The sequence below is a fragment of the Thermobia domestica genome, chromosome 7, assembly GCF_964235325.1.
Source record: "Thermobia domestica chromosome 7, izTheDome1.hap1.1, whole genome shotgun sequence".
Lineage (NCBI taxonomy): Eukaryota > Metazoa > Arthropoda > Insecta > Zygentoma > Lepismatidae > Thermobia > Thermobia domestica.
This window is the reverse complement of record NC_137460.1, coordinates 108,572,361-108,588,086: the sequence shown is the minus strand read 5'-3', so window position 1 is coordinate 108,588,086 and position 15,726 is coordinate 108,572,361. Positions and strand designations below refer to the sequence as shown.

Genomic DNA, 15,726 nt, shown 5'->3' with positions numbered 1-15,726 from the left:
TATTTTTATTACTATCTCTTTTCTTCCTTTGTTTTAACTTGCAATTTTCTCGTGGAACCTAAGGTATAAATAGCTGCGATGTACTAATTAATTCAAATTATAATCAAGCATTAAGAATTCAAAATACTTAACTAACTACGGAACTTAACTAACCACCTATGAATCTGACCCTAAACTCCTCAACGTTTACAAATGTTATAGTCTATCCTTACACCCCCTCCATTACCTTAATTTTATTTACGCCAATGACTTTCATGTAAAACTATAGGCCTAACCTAGAGACTGGAAAGAAATGTTCAGCTCCAAATAGATGAACACTGTTTTATGAATTTTGAATTTTCATCTTTATGCAACAGCAAAGTTATAAAGGAGGGGACTCACTCTTTACAGGGTTCCAAACTACGAGCTAGGATTGAATCCAATGCAGCTGGGGGCTGTAGACTATCATGAGAGATCAACAACCATCGCTGAAAAGACCGTTCTCCATCTCAGTATCTTGCCCCAACACCTCCCCAAGGAAGCTGGACTGCAGTAGTACATGACCGGCCCTAGCTCTTTTACCGTAAATGTTGTAAATCAACAAATTAGAAACAGCTGCAGTCTAGCTAAAAATTTGTTAATCACAATGACTTTTAGTGCTGGAGAATTCGATTTCCAGCACAATTCGAATCTCATATTAGAGCCACCTCTCATGAGCCTGGGTGTTGAAAATGATTATAACACGTTCAATCCTACGCACGAGTAGACTTTTATTAATGGAAACGGATGAAGCTTGGGACTGGCATTACGCATGGGTCTCTCATATACCTTACGCATGTGGTGGTTTGATTCTCGGTTGTGTGGAAAAGTGATTCGAGCTCGCACCTAAAAGAAATCAGTATTTCCGTATCATTTAACTAAGTAGTTGTGATTATCTTATATTTCTATACTCAAAGCTGTTGTGAGAGTTGTTGTTTTGTGTTATTATTTTTGAAGGACAAGTAGTGAATATTATAGCAAATTCACTTAACGATAACAATAACGAACAAGTTCTGAAACTTTTGCACATTTCGTTTCCACTATAAAACACATTTTTTTTTGTTTTTTCATGTTTAATGAAGGAAGCATTAATGGGAATTGGAGACTTCAAGATTGGGAGGCAGATCACTAACAAGATAAGGTATGCAGATGATACGGTTATTATCAATAGAATGGAAACTAATATCGACAAATTGAAGGACATGTGAATATTCCGAGAGAACAAAGAGAACTTGAAAAATTCTATAATTTCAAGTATCTGGGAAGTATTTTGACGAGAGACGCTTACTGTACCAACAAGATCGGGTCAAGAATTGCTATAGCCAAAGAAGCATTCAACAAGAAAAGATCATTCTTAACTAGCAGGTTTAATATTGGACTAAGGAAGAAGTTGGTCAAGTGCTATACGTATATGAACCATGGGATTGTATGGTTCAGAGACTTGGACATTAAGGGAGTTAGAGAAAAAATATTTAGAGAGCTTTGAAATGTAGTTTCGGAAGAAGATGGAGGAGAAAAAAATGGACAGAGACCGTAACAAACGAAGATGTTTTAAAACAAATAAGAGATAAGAGAACTCTTTAAGCCACTATCCTTCGTAGGAAGATCAATTGGATCGGACACATCTCGCAAAGAAATTTTCTTCTTCATACCTCCTTAGAAGGAAAGATGAAAGGAAAGCGAGAAATAGGAAGAAGAAGAACACAAGTGATCGATGATTTGAAAAATAGAAGAAAATATTGGAAGTTAAAAGAGGAAGCTCAAGATGGAGAAATGTGGAAGTGGAAGAAACATTTCCAGGGCCAAACCTTAAAATAATAATAATAATAATAATAATAATAATAATAATAATAATAATAATAATAATAATTAGTCCCAGGATCTCTTAAACAATATTTAATAACAATATGAACGAGCATTTGTTTGAAGTAATACAGTATTGCAGCGTTTCTACCCAACAATAGCAATAAATATTGTATTTATCTTAAAATACAATGTTTAAAGATACATTTACTTTTCATATACTTCACATGCCTACTTTGGTTTACTACTACCTATACTTAATATACATATTTTAAAAATGCATTAAACTGACAGGAAGATAGGGTGCAAAGCTATATAAACTCAAGAGTGAAAGTGTGAAATATCGACAAATAAAGGATACTAATCAAGTAAATACGAGAATAACTAATTTTATTAAATTTAGTGCCATATCCAGGAAGTGTAAAGTTACAAATGCAGAGGGAAAAAAAAAAGAAAGAAAAAGTGCGTACCTAATAAGCTAGTCACATTTTCGTGTGTGGGTGATGTGAACAAAAAATATTTTTTTTAAACTTCAGCCTGGCAACATTGTTGGCTAGTAACGAAAGATGTAGTGGTGTTAGGGTCAGAGGACGGAAGCTCGGGGTCAAGCCCGGAAAATTCCGGGGCCATTTAGTGGCTTCGATCCAGAATCCTTTTCAGTGACCATTGCAGGAGTTAAGGGAAGAGGAAAGAGGAGGGAAAATGGTGTATTCAATGTGCTGAGGCACGTAAATGAATTTTCATTCAAAAGATTTTATGTAGTATCGCACGTACTTCTCTTTCTTCTCCGACTGTCCACTACTTTCTTCCTTCCTCTTTCGTGTTTTATTCTCTTTCTCTTTCCACTTGCCCTTTCTACTGACCGAAGTGATAAGTGGGCATTTATGTTGCAAATGTACGATTGAATGTTTCTTCCACCAGAAAGTCTCTGTTCTCTCGCTTTTACCTCAAACCCTTTGTGAGATAAGGAATCAAGAACAACGTACGCTACAGTTGCCAACTAACGGGTTTTCTTACTAACCGAAATCAAAACGAGGGGAGATTTTAGGCCGTTTCTAAATTGATAGCCTATATGCTTCGCTCCATACAAGTTTTCGCCACCATGTCATTTTAAGATACGGTGGCTCACTCTATAGTGCTGTCTTCCGCTGTGAAGAGCCCGTAGTTGGATCTCAGACATTTTTTTAAGAGAACATCGTGTAGGTGAGTTTTCTCGAATTTCTCAAAATCTCCTCCAACACTCTCATTCTACCAATTCTTTCATATAAATTAACTTTCCTTACTTACTCGTCTTCCTTAGTGCCTAATCGTGGTACATAAAACTACGGATGCCATACGATGTTTTTGTTTCACTATTTCTCTCTTATTTTAAAACTGTATTGTGCTAAAATTTTAAGCCATGTTTAGGTAGTAGATAAGGCTTCTTCTAGTCTTAACATCTAGCATGCAAAATGAGTTTAAATTGCAACTATAGCTATATTTTACACATAAATACGAGTGATTATATGAGAAGCATTGTAATAAATAAGTGTAAGGTCATTATTTCTCTAACTATTAATATTTACTTACTACACTGAGAAAAATCCGTTATCCGGAAAGACGTATATTGTACAAATATACGGAATCCATAAGTTTACTATGGAAATCGATACTATTGAGCATACGTTATCTATATGCTACATACGGACTGCCTTTTTCCCGTTTAGTTGTTACACCATGTCGCTGCAGGATGTCTAACATCCATTATATTATATACGTAACCGTATGTTATATATATATATCAGTTATATATTATATACGTCTACCTGTATGTGAGATCCTGGCCCCTTATATATATATATACACATTTCTTTTTTTTATACGGAAAGTACGAATAAATAAAACACACAGACCTGTGCGGAAGGTATTATAAAACATACGATTTCAGTTATATGTTTGCCGGAGGATACCACCTATTCTTGTAGGTTAAGTCCAAAAACTACAAGATTTACATTTGTAACCTACGTTTTTACGTATATCACAAATGTGTTTTTCTCTGTGTAGTTTTTTTTTCTTTCGAATTTAGCATGAGCGTTTTTAAATACACGTGGTTTCTGGTTTGACTCCAGATAGAAGTACAGCATTTTCAACGTTCATACAGCAATGCAAGGAATTAGGAATCTATGAGTTGGAAACCAAGAAATAAGCAGGTACCGTGCCACATGTAGACGTACACCACGTGAAGGAGTTTGGTGTGTATGGCATGGTATCATATTTTTCTTAATTAATATTGAAACCGGAAATGGTACTAGATTTCTGCTACTTTCGTTTTAGTAAAGAAGTTAAACGTGAATATGGAATATATTCTTGGGACGTTTAATTGATTACAGATAACAGCTACACGCTTTCTATTACCATTTTTACTATATACCGATCAATGTTAAAACCGGAAATAGTTGCTTTCTACCACTTCCGGTGGATAGATCACCTCCAACGACAAGGTCGATTCTAAATTTTGGATCCTGTACACCATGGCAAAAATTGATAGTGATCCATCAAGTAGCTCTTCGAAATGTTTTACCTCACGGGTAGGTGGCATACTTTTGTTTGTTTGTTTGTTTTCTAGACGGACGAACACACACGCATACAGGATAAGTACGAGAACCAAACACCTTAAATACACACAAACAATGAATCATCTGATTGGACGTTCCGTCTTGTATTTTACAGTCAGCTTTTAGTTTAATTTATCGTTCATTAATTCACCACGATACTCAACATTTACTGATCCATAACGTCACTATTAAATATTGGCCAACCAACTAAGTAATGAACATAGAAAATACAATATAATTCAATATAAGGAAAGGAGCTCTAATTTCACCATGTGTATACTGTGTTACACCTATGTAGGTGGGCAACGTGATTTCTACACAAAAGTCACTGGCGCCACTCAATACTTGAACCTTAGAAAGGAATTCAATGAAATGAAATAGTTGTTTATGAGTAAGACTAAAAGACCAGGGTTTAAGTTGCTCAACCTGTTTCACTTCTATATGTAGCGCATACAGTTTTAAGTCACTTTTCAACGTGTGAGTCATGTCTTTATTGATATGACCACCGAATTTAGATATACTTTTGCCTTCTCTCATATTCGCTCTCTCTCTCGCTTGTTAAGTGTTTACCCAACGGTCTTGCAATTTTCATCCAATGATCTTCATACTTTAGTACTCTACTGTTTTCGCAGCAATAGACACACCTATCTACTGTCCTCTTTACTACTACTACTACTACTACTACTACTACTACTACTACTACTACTACTACTACTACTACTACTACTACTACTACTACTACTACTACTACTACTAATAATAATAATAATAATAATAATAATAATAATAATAATAATAATAATGGCTGTATAAAATTTGCTAAAATCAGTCGCACTGTTTACCAGAAGATGCAAAACCAAAATCTAACTAATAGGTACACTTACACTTAATTTTACGCCAGGAGTTGCTTTTTGATATTTCGTGTTTTACGTTCTTTGTGTATGACCGAGCTTATGGAGGACAGGCTCCTGAATCCGATGTAATTGGCAGACATGCACTCTCATAATATAATTCCATTCCCACCACACTATTTCGCCTTTGTAGAAGCAGGCCACCGGCACCGTCCTTACTCCTAGAAGTGATACACTATCAAACACAGATGCAGAAATGGGTTGCATAATTCCAGGCGTTGCATACCTACTTCGACTTAAACGGAGTAGTTATGGGAGAAGTGCTTCTTTTCGTGATTAAATCTATATGCTGTGTACTACTCAAGATTTTATTTTCTAAATATACTTATTAATGGCGCTGATGACCATGGGAAATTTTATTATTAATGTTACTTAAAAAGTAGTTTACGGGATACTAAAACAACATGATACGTAATCAGATGTAGTTGAGTTCGTTCCTCTAGTCGCTACCTTAACTTATTGTGTGTTTCAAATGACAAGCGGCATGGCCTTGAGTTGGCTTCACGCGACATCCAATTGGCTTTGGGCGGTGTTGACAATTCGCGACAAGCAGTTCTGCACGCTGACTTCTCGCTTTCCTGAGAATCTTGACAATACCAGAGGCGCTTATTAGAAATACTGTATTGTATTAGCACATCAACTGCTCACTTTACGAAGTAGAGAAAAGAATTACTAACACATTCGTGAAAACTACAGCTTTTTATGTCAACTGGTTGTCATGATACACGCTTTTAAAGGTTTCCATATAAAACAATTAGTAAAACGAGCGATGAGTCCCGCGTTTAACTTCCAGTGGATTTTTCTTCAATTTCTAAATAGAAGTCAACTTTTATTACAGGATAATCAGGGGTGTAACCAGCAGGTTGTTCTAGGAGAACATTACTTTCAGGGGGAGGGAAGCTTTTTTACACATTTAAAAGAGAAAAAATGATCTCTTTCAGAATATGAAAGCATTTTAACTCACCATACATACTATACATATTATATTTTCACGATGCTACCGTATCAAAAGACGGATCTTGGCAGTACTGAAGTTGAAAACCGGATTGTAGGAGATGAATCAATAAGCTATTCATAAGAAAAAAAATGCTGTTTATAGCAGTCTGTTTATCTGACTCTGTGTTTATGTGGGTTAAAATAGTAAAGGAAAAAAATCGAAAAAATATCAACTCAAATATTATTATGCAATAATATAGTAGTGAGTTCATACGGTGTGAGCCCAGTTAGGGAAATGAGAATATAAAGCATATGATTAATTTTAGTTGTTTTAATTAGGTACGGAAACCGTATTGATGATGTTTGATTTTTCTTAATTTCATATTTTATTATAAACGTCCCTCGTTTGCACTATTAAATAAATGTATTAAACATATACCAGACGAACTTCATTTTGGAGTTGGAAATAGTTTGGAAAGACAGGGCCCCCCTTTTCCCCCGTGTTGAATAGATTCTTCCTTATTCAACAGAAGAAACGCAGTATGTTTTCTGTTTCTTTTTTCTTTCGCGTTTCACTACCATATTATGTGCGACTTTTATTCCCTCTTTTCTCCTCTACAAGGGATTCAAAAGCACCAGGTGTCTGAATGGTGTCAGAAATTATCGTAACCCAAAACAAACTCGAGTATATCGAGTTGCTTAGGAATCAGACGGATTGCTTTTGTGACAACTACACCAAGCCCAAGAGTGTGACTTGTTACGAAAACTGAAAGGGGCTAGTTGTGTAGGAACGTAACTTCTCTTCTAGCATAAACAGAATTCATCAGTGTCCGGGTTGCTTTCTTTCGTGGTAGTTCGTTTGTTCTCCAAAATTATAGTTGACAATGTTTTCAAGCAAACCGGGTACAAGTGCAGAGTTTTCTTTTTTTCTATTTTTTTAAAAAGTGCTACGAAGTAAAATCGAAGAATTATTATTTTCTGTTTACAATTTTTTTTTTAACCCATGATAATAAATTTACAAGACTCAGATTCAGACTATGACGAAATATTAACTGACATAGACGATAGTGAAAGTAGTGTTGAAGACGAGTGTTTAGCATTTCCACTGGAAAAGTTAATAGGTAAGTAATTTAGTTGCTATATATTTATATATGGGTAACCAGGCCAAGAGTGAACGCTGGGGCAATAGTGAAAATGCTATTGACGAAGAAGTGGCAACGTCGGTAAACAAGCGAATATTGAAAATTAGTTCGGCATGACACATGTCAGAACGGAAAAGGAGAAGAGCCGTGTGCGTGCAGTGTGAAGAGCAGCAGAGTAGAAAGTTTGTTGCAAAAGGAAAAAAGTAAAAGATTCGTAGGTAAGTGTCACAGTTTATAATGTACTTTCAGTTTAAGTTCCAGGATTGGAAATATTACCTGGAAAAGCTGTATAAGTTCGTATTTCTTATCAGTGGTACGAAAAAAAAAGTGCTCTGGCGGGAGATGGCAGACAATTATTGGAAGATACCTGAAACGGGGCAAGAGTGTACGGGACAAGTGTGAACGTTCACACTTGCCACTTGTTTTAAAGTTGGGTAAAGAAAATGTAGGAGCCAACATGTAACATTGAGTAAAAAACATTTGCAGAGGTAAGACAGAAGTTGGCGGCTATAGACTATTAAAAAAACGTTTGCATTATCGTTTAGACTTTCGCAACCCAAGTTGTTGAGCATATGTCATGTCGCACGGGAATACAAAGAAGCTAGAAATTCGCATCAAAGTCGTCTACACTCATGGGTACTCCCAGCCAATTCAGTGGGGAATTGTTTTCAGATACACCAAACGGTGAAAGGAGGATTTGCTGTATCATATGCAACGAGTGGTCTCACGAATAATGTTCCAATCTTAATCAAAGGAAGTCTGTATACATGTGTGACCACTGTGTGCATCGCAAGTAAAATTTTTGTGCTTCGTGATGAATGTTGAACAGATTTCTCCTATTTTCATATTTTGTAATTATAGCATGTATGATATACAGTACTGTAACATTTGTTGGTAGTTCCATTTGACACTAATCTGTTTGGTATTTTATAACTTCCTTAGTTCCATGTAACCAGTACATATATATCTATGATTCAATGGTTTTTTGGTGTTTATGCCTACGTTTCTGTTTTTATTCGACTGTACATCGTTGCCCCAACCATTGTTTACTCTTATCCCACCATATGGGGCAAGAGTACAATTTTTTTCCTTCGTCAAAACTATGTTATTCCTCTGTATCCTCTGCTAGATTTGCCGCAATTAAACTGTATGTTATTAGAGATAACAGGCTTTCATATAGAGAACATATTACGCTTTTCTCTGTCACCATTACACCGCAATTCTTTGATTTACAAAAAGTGTTCACTCTTGCCCTGGTTGCCCATACTTCTAGGATGCAGAGTCAAAATTCTTGAGTTTGCTGGAATAGTATATTTCCATTGTGAATAATGTTGCCAATGTATGTCATAATCTCAACTGGAAGAAGAGCGAAAAGGGAAAGGGGAGTCAGCAATCCGGTAACACCGCGCGGAATATCGCCCACCATTGGCTACTGCCCGTGATGCTTTACATCTGAAACACACAGTAGATTTTTGGGGAATTGTTATTCTGGCAACGCTGTAGTTTCTATGGATGGTAATACTGAAAATTCTTCAGGTTCATATTTTCTGTTGTAGAATAACATTATCTATGATTGTGGTAAGTTACATGATCTCTTTTCACTTATGAATAAACAAGCAAAAAAAAAAAAAAAAAAAAAAAAGTAAATTTTGTATTGTTTTTTAGTATGTCATGCTCTTAATATGAACATTTTAGTAAAAGTCATACCATAACAATCCACCTCGAAGCAGGTACTGAATATGTTTAAGGAGATATATGAATTGTAGGAGATAGATAAAATGTTAATAAATAGCATAGAAGCGGTTCTAATTAAAGTTACCTCTTCCAGAACTTCATTACTAGTCACTATCATCATCTCGTCCATGCTCCTGTTTCACCGTCATTTGTTTGTCTTTAACAATCATTCCTTCAACTTATGAAACAACGCAAGCCTTTAAACTTCACTTCGATTTATTTTTTGAGATTTTAACTTAATGCTAGTCCTTATGAAGTATGATGAGTTAGCAGCTCTGGTTGTAGTTCGACGATGGGAGAATAGTGAGGGAAAAAAGTGGAGAAAAATAGTGTGTTGGCGATTACAGGAAGGAAATAAATTGACTGGGGCGAAGCGCAAACAAAATAACAATCACACCGTCTGCCGGAGCGATAAGCGAAAGGCAACTGCTTCGCGACTTAATTAGAATGGACGTCGGGGGTGGAATCGGAAAGGGAATTGTGGGTAAAACGATGATGGGAACACAGCGAAAAGAAAAAAGAAACAGAGAAACACAGAACAGGAGAGGAAGAAAAATTAGAATCAAATGCTTTGCGAATAGTGACGAACTCTGCCGAAGTTGTGCGAATAGGTTTTCTCGCTTAAGTGAATTTAGGAGAAGGGAATTTCCCCAAGATATACAGAAAAAATATTAAATCAATCTTTCGGCTAGGGAAAATGAGAAATTTCATGAAAAGTTTGTCAAAGGTATTAAAATTCTGATTTCTTTCTTTGTTAATAATAATAATAATAATAATAATAATAATAATAATAATAATAATAATAATAATAATAATAATAATAATAATAATAATAATAATAATAATAATGGCCCGGATTTATATGTAAAAACATTTTTTTCTAAATACATACAAGCCCAAAACAAAGATTATTATCCCAATTAAGAGTCTGCAAGTGTAAATTAAAAATTTTATTTCACATAAAAATATATATTTTCTGAAAAAAAGGTATGTAAATAAATATTTTGGATATTTTTGAAATAAATACATATTTTTAAGAATTTTCCGTTATTTTATTCTAAATTTAACAGCGAATTGCTTTTTCCTTCCTCTCGAAAGAAATTAACATCGGGAAAAGAATAGGCTATATGAATTTATCCATCGTATTTACAAGCAATTTCCCACCTTCAGAAATAGTGTTGTCATAAATCCAAACCCTTTATCCTAAAGTGGACAAGTTAGTGTCAAATGGGATATTTTTTTTTTTTTTTTTTTTGTAAAACGCAATTAGAATTGAACTTTTCAAAGAAACAAATCCCTATCTTTCACTTCCTCCAACACATGTAATCACGCTGTGGGATACCTGACTTAATGCAGTACTGTATTGTATGGAAAATTTTGAAGAATTTGTATCTGTAGTAAGTAAACTAAACCTAGACGATGTTTCATCCATTGAAATTGTTCAAAATTTAATAAGTGACAGTGGTTTGAAATGTGACTTGGCTTTCGTATCTGCTAATTTCGGTTTCTTGACTCTGTTTCGAAAGCTGAAGTCATAAGAAAAAGAATTTAAGGAATTGTTTAAGAAAAACATTCGCTACAAAACCTTTTGTAAAATATCTGAAGTATTGGAAGGCCTAAACATAAGTGAAGTTGATGGTGTAGATTTTCGTGATATGCCCCTTTTCAAATCCGCGAGGTTAACATCGTGTGATATAGAACATTCCTTTTCTCAATATAAGGTATTATTCCTTGACAATAGGCAGGTTTTACGATGGTCAATTTGGAAAAGACGCTAGTAATTCACTGCTATCCGCATGACATTTCGAGATCTGATGAATAGGAGCTATTGGTGAATACCAGTATTTATTTTTCTTATCTTAGGTGTTTTCCCATACTTTTCCTTATTTTTGTTAAAAAAATTCAGTTTTTAGCAAATATGTTTTCATTTATTAGCACATAAAAATAAATATTTTACAGTTTTTAGCACATAAAAATCCGGGCCATAATAATAATAATAATAATAATAATAATAATAATAATAATAATAATAATAATAATAATAATAATAATAATAATAATAATAATAATAGACTATTAAATTATATTATTAAGGATTCATCTTTTATTATCATAATGATTGTCTTCCTTAATCTTTGAATATAATCGTGGGACGTTAAAGTAAAATAACAATAATAATCGGTGATGATTTCAGTAGATTTCCCTAGGGGAACTCCCAGTATCTAGGAGGTTAAAGTACTGGCAACCCTCATTGAGCACGCTCAGAGATACGTCCTCGGGGATAATAATAATAATAATAATAATAATAATAATAATAATAATAATAATAATAATAATAATAATAATAATAATAATAATAATAATAATAATAATAATAATAGGCAAATTCTCCAGTACAGTATGCTTTTTCTAAAATTCTTTTACTATCATAAATATTCTTCAAGTACATTAAAAATCTATAGGACTGAATTTAAAATTTAAGATTCAATTCAACCTGAAAAGTGTGGATGATATTTGAAATTTTAGCCTTTAAAAAAAGAAAAGGAAGAAAAAAGAAAAAAGAAAGAAAAGACATTTTGATGGAATTTAAAAGGAAAGCCTCGTGGTAACACTTCAGTACTGATTCGAAGGGTTTCATTAGTTAACCAAACTCATGTCACTCTCATCGTGTTATTGAAAACCCCATGTTAACACTGTATCCTGTGCTATGAAGAAGTCATTATGTTACTGTGTTTGTTTTTCGCGCAGAAAGGGGATGGGAAGCATTGTGTGTGTGTGTATGTGTGTGTGACTGGTTTCATCAGTATCATTGTATTTAACGAAGGGAAACCTTGCAAACATTAGATTTCTAAGACTTCACAAATCTTTGAAAATGTACTTTGATTTTAATGTTGTTGTACTCGTAATTTTGATATAAAAGTGTAGATAAGGCGCGTTCACAGCATCCTGTGTGTGGGCTCTTTTAGGGTTACCACATTTTCGAACGTGAAAAGAGTCTGATTGATATTTTTGTTTCTGGGAACTCAATAACCCGAACTAATCTAAGGTTGTGTAGCGACTAATCGAAAAACAAGAATATACGGAAGAGCGTAGAAGGGAAGTAAACTGACTTGATCATTACTTTATGGTTAAGAATTACATATTTAGCTCGGGTTATGAACTCTATAAAATGTATAATATTATTGGATGGGTCCTCTTCAAAATGTGGACCTGTACAGATGTGTGTACATAGTATTACAATCTAAACTTAGTATTGTTATTTAGTGGTGTTGTTCGATATAAATCCTTAAGTGAAACTACAAGACAGAATCTTCCTGACTAGTACAACATGAAACTGAGCTCTTCCAATAGAAACTTCCCAGAACGAGACATCACTTTCATAACATGTTTTCTATATGAGACAGTCTCAACTCTTTCTCTCAGAACCAACCCTAAGCATTATCGCTTTCGATGCGGAAACCCAAGTTCGATTCCCAATAGTAGTTCAGATTTCACGTTAAGCTTTTGACCTTCGTCTAATATAATCTCGATGTTAAAAAGGAGCAATAAACCCCAACAACCATCAAGTAGCAGCAATCCCAACAACCATCAACCTGGAGTACAGCAAACATGTAACTATACCGCGGGATATAGTATACCTCAGACAACCATCTTGAAATTGTTGACGCCATATTAATAATATCACTTTAAAAGAACCTTTAAAGTAAATAATACCTAGAAAATTCGGGTGTGCTTTAGAAAGTTACGCCTTCTCCCCAGACAACGATGTTTAAAGTATCAGGACAGTAGCGTACGCAGGAATTTATTTCGGGAGGGGTCCAAACTTAATATGAAGGTATTTTATATTAAAATTCCTAAAATTGCCCCTAAAATTGGCTAAATTTACACACAAGTCGAAATTTCGGGGGGATCCGGACCCCTAGAACCCAACCCTGCATACGTCCCTGTATCAGGAGAATATATTGATAATCATTGGATGGGCATTTTGCTCCTTTTCTTTCTTCTCTCCATTCTCTCTTCTCTTAACTCTTAATATCGCCTTTATTACCGACACAGTCTGTACGCTCATAGTTAGAACTTTACGTGGTGAAATTGTAAATTCTTTATTTGCAAAGTTGAAATCCATTTTGACTAAGTCATGGTTACTATCAACAGAGACTAAGACTGTTCCTTTAAAATATAGAAAGGGATTATCCAATCTCGCAAGATATCTTGGGTTATGCGTAAATGAACTATGCACCTGCTCAGTGTTTCGTAGAAGATACACAATATTAGTTTTCTACTGAAAATGCGTAACATATCTTTATTCTAAAAGCTTATGTTTAGCGATATCTAACCTTAGGAAACCTACTTCATTTCACGCCAGCGAGAAAAGTGTTATCTCCCTCGAATGCTCCATGGAGGCCATCTACTAACGAATTTAATCACTGAGGGTTATTCTAACGTTAGTATTAAAAAGAATAATTGTATTTGTCACATAGTCTATTCTTCTCAATTATTACAATTCTTTTTTAAGTCAATAAATGTTCGCTTGCGTTAATGTCGTCTAAATTTACTACAAGTTGTAGTATTAGCTACGTGGTATCCAAGTTAACTAATGTAAATTATTCTAGTTTGCTTGTGTAACCTTCAGTCACAATAACACCATGTACAGAAATGGGTTATAAGAGACATTTGGATTGTAATATCTAACTGTAAGATTTATTTTTATTATATATTTACTTGCATTGTACACATCCTAAAATTCATGGTCTGCTCCTCAAATATGATTGCTACATCTGTCTATGAATGATGTATACAACTTCCTATCCTAGTAGCATGAGAACTATAGTACATAAGTGTTCTCTGTTTAGGAAAGCTAACTGGCAAATGTCAAAGTTAGGCCATGCTTTTCTAATTTGGGACATCGGCAAGTGATGGCGCTAAATGAAATGAAATGAAATGAAATTTTTGAGTTTTACGTCCCATGGTGGTGGCACTAGTTCGCTCAATAAACAGAAATAACGTCTTCGTGGCTTTTCCCAGGACATTGTTGGTTCTAGTGTTGCTCAAAAGATGAGACAAGATAAAATTGTCATTATGAGACCGAGTTCTCCTAATAGAAACAAATAACCTTTTCGAGATGAGACAGAGCTCTTTCAATAGAACCGGATAACCTTTCCAAGACAAGATAGTTCCATACGGCTATTTAGTCTTATGGGAAACATTTGTTGAATCGAACGAAGTGCTCTGATACTATGGCCAACTCGTTTGCTCGATATCACTTCATACGATTTCTTTTTATGGAGCTATATCAATGGTATTGTTTACAAGACATAATCGAATCCATCGATGATCTCCAAGAACGCATTATAGATTGAGCATCTTAAAAGCATCCAATAGTGCAATACGCACACCTACTGAGAATGTTGTACAAAAGTTTCACTTTAGATATACGTTTCAGTAATAAAGATCTTTATTATATTTGGTGTGCAGCTTCATATTGCAAACAACAACTTTTAAAAGTGTATATTTAATATTTAATTTGTGGACACCCTGTATATTATGACAAATTTCCGATATATAGGAGGTAGCGGACAATATCAAAACTTCGAAATGTACTTACCTTGTTCATCCACATGAACGTCTTCCAAAGGAATGTCTCCTTGTCCTGTGACACTATGCCTTAAGTGCGCTAAATGAACAAAGAGTAAACGCCCAGCACGAGACCCTGCACGGTCCTCGAATTCAGATTTACTTAGTTCACATAGCTCAGTACCAGTCTCTGGAAACTTTTCAGGGTCCAATCGATCCACCTTTAGCTTCTTTTCAGCCCACTCCAACCATGATTTTACATGTGCTTTCGTCCATTCCATAGGATCTGTGGATAAAAGTAATCTATTATAAAACTCTATGTATATATTGATTTAGAAAAGTTACACAGACAGAGAGGAAGAGGGAGAGAGAGAGAAACACAACTAATCTAAATTTTATTTTTCTGTGTAAATCAAGCATTTTTTTAAAAAAAATGTCAGTGACAATAGAAAAATCATAGTAAAAGATTTTTTTTTTAAACATCATAATTCAAGCTCACAATATTTTAATAGCAATTTATCTATGGTGCTCTTTATAATTTCTCTTTTTTCGAAACTATTTTCCCTTGATTCTTTCGAAAACTAAAGCTCCCAAATATCCAAACGGCTATTGCGTCTGAATATTGAACATTCTAACCTTTGACCCCGTAACAGAAAGATTTGATCTGACCATATGTATTCTCTTTTCTTATATGGAAACATTCTATTTCCATTATTTTTTTCCTGCGAATATAAGTTTCACATAACACTTCACTTTTTCGGGGTTGAATAATACAATATTACGTGCTACATAAACCAATACTACATAAACGTTGTCTTGTAGTATTGGAACCCGTCCCCTTGGATCTTTCCAAACGAAAGCTTCTAGTCACGCGCCTGACATACATGGAAATGAAAATCTGACCAAAGTGACACTAATTATACAGGGTGTATCAAAAAGGACTTTACAACTTTGGAAACTCACATTGATTTATTCATGTCTTACAGACATGGTTTTGATGTCATTTTGTAGCAA

The 15,726-nt window shown here is 34.5% G+C and overlaps 1 protein-coding gene across 1 annotated transcript in view; it reads right to left on the bottom strand.

Moving 5' to 3' along the window:
* LOC145690325 (uncharacterized) overlaps positions 1–15,726 on the bottom strand; it is a 226,234-nt gene that overhangs the window by 136,430 nt on the left and 74,078 nt on the right. The window contains exon 2 of the mRNA XM_081765110.1: positions 14,744–14,998. Coding sequence (XP_081621236.1) covers positions 14,744–14,998 — 255 coding nt within the window. The remainder of the gene's footprint in view (positions 1–14,743; positions 14,999–15,726) is intronic.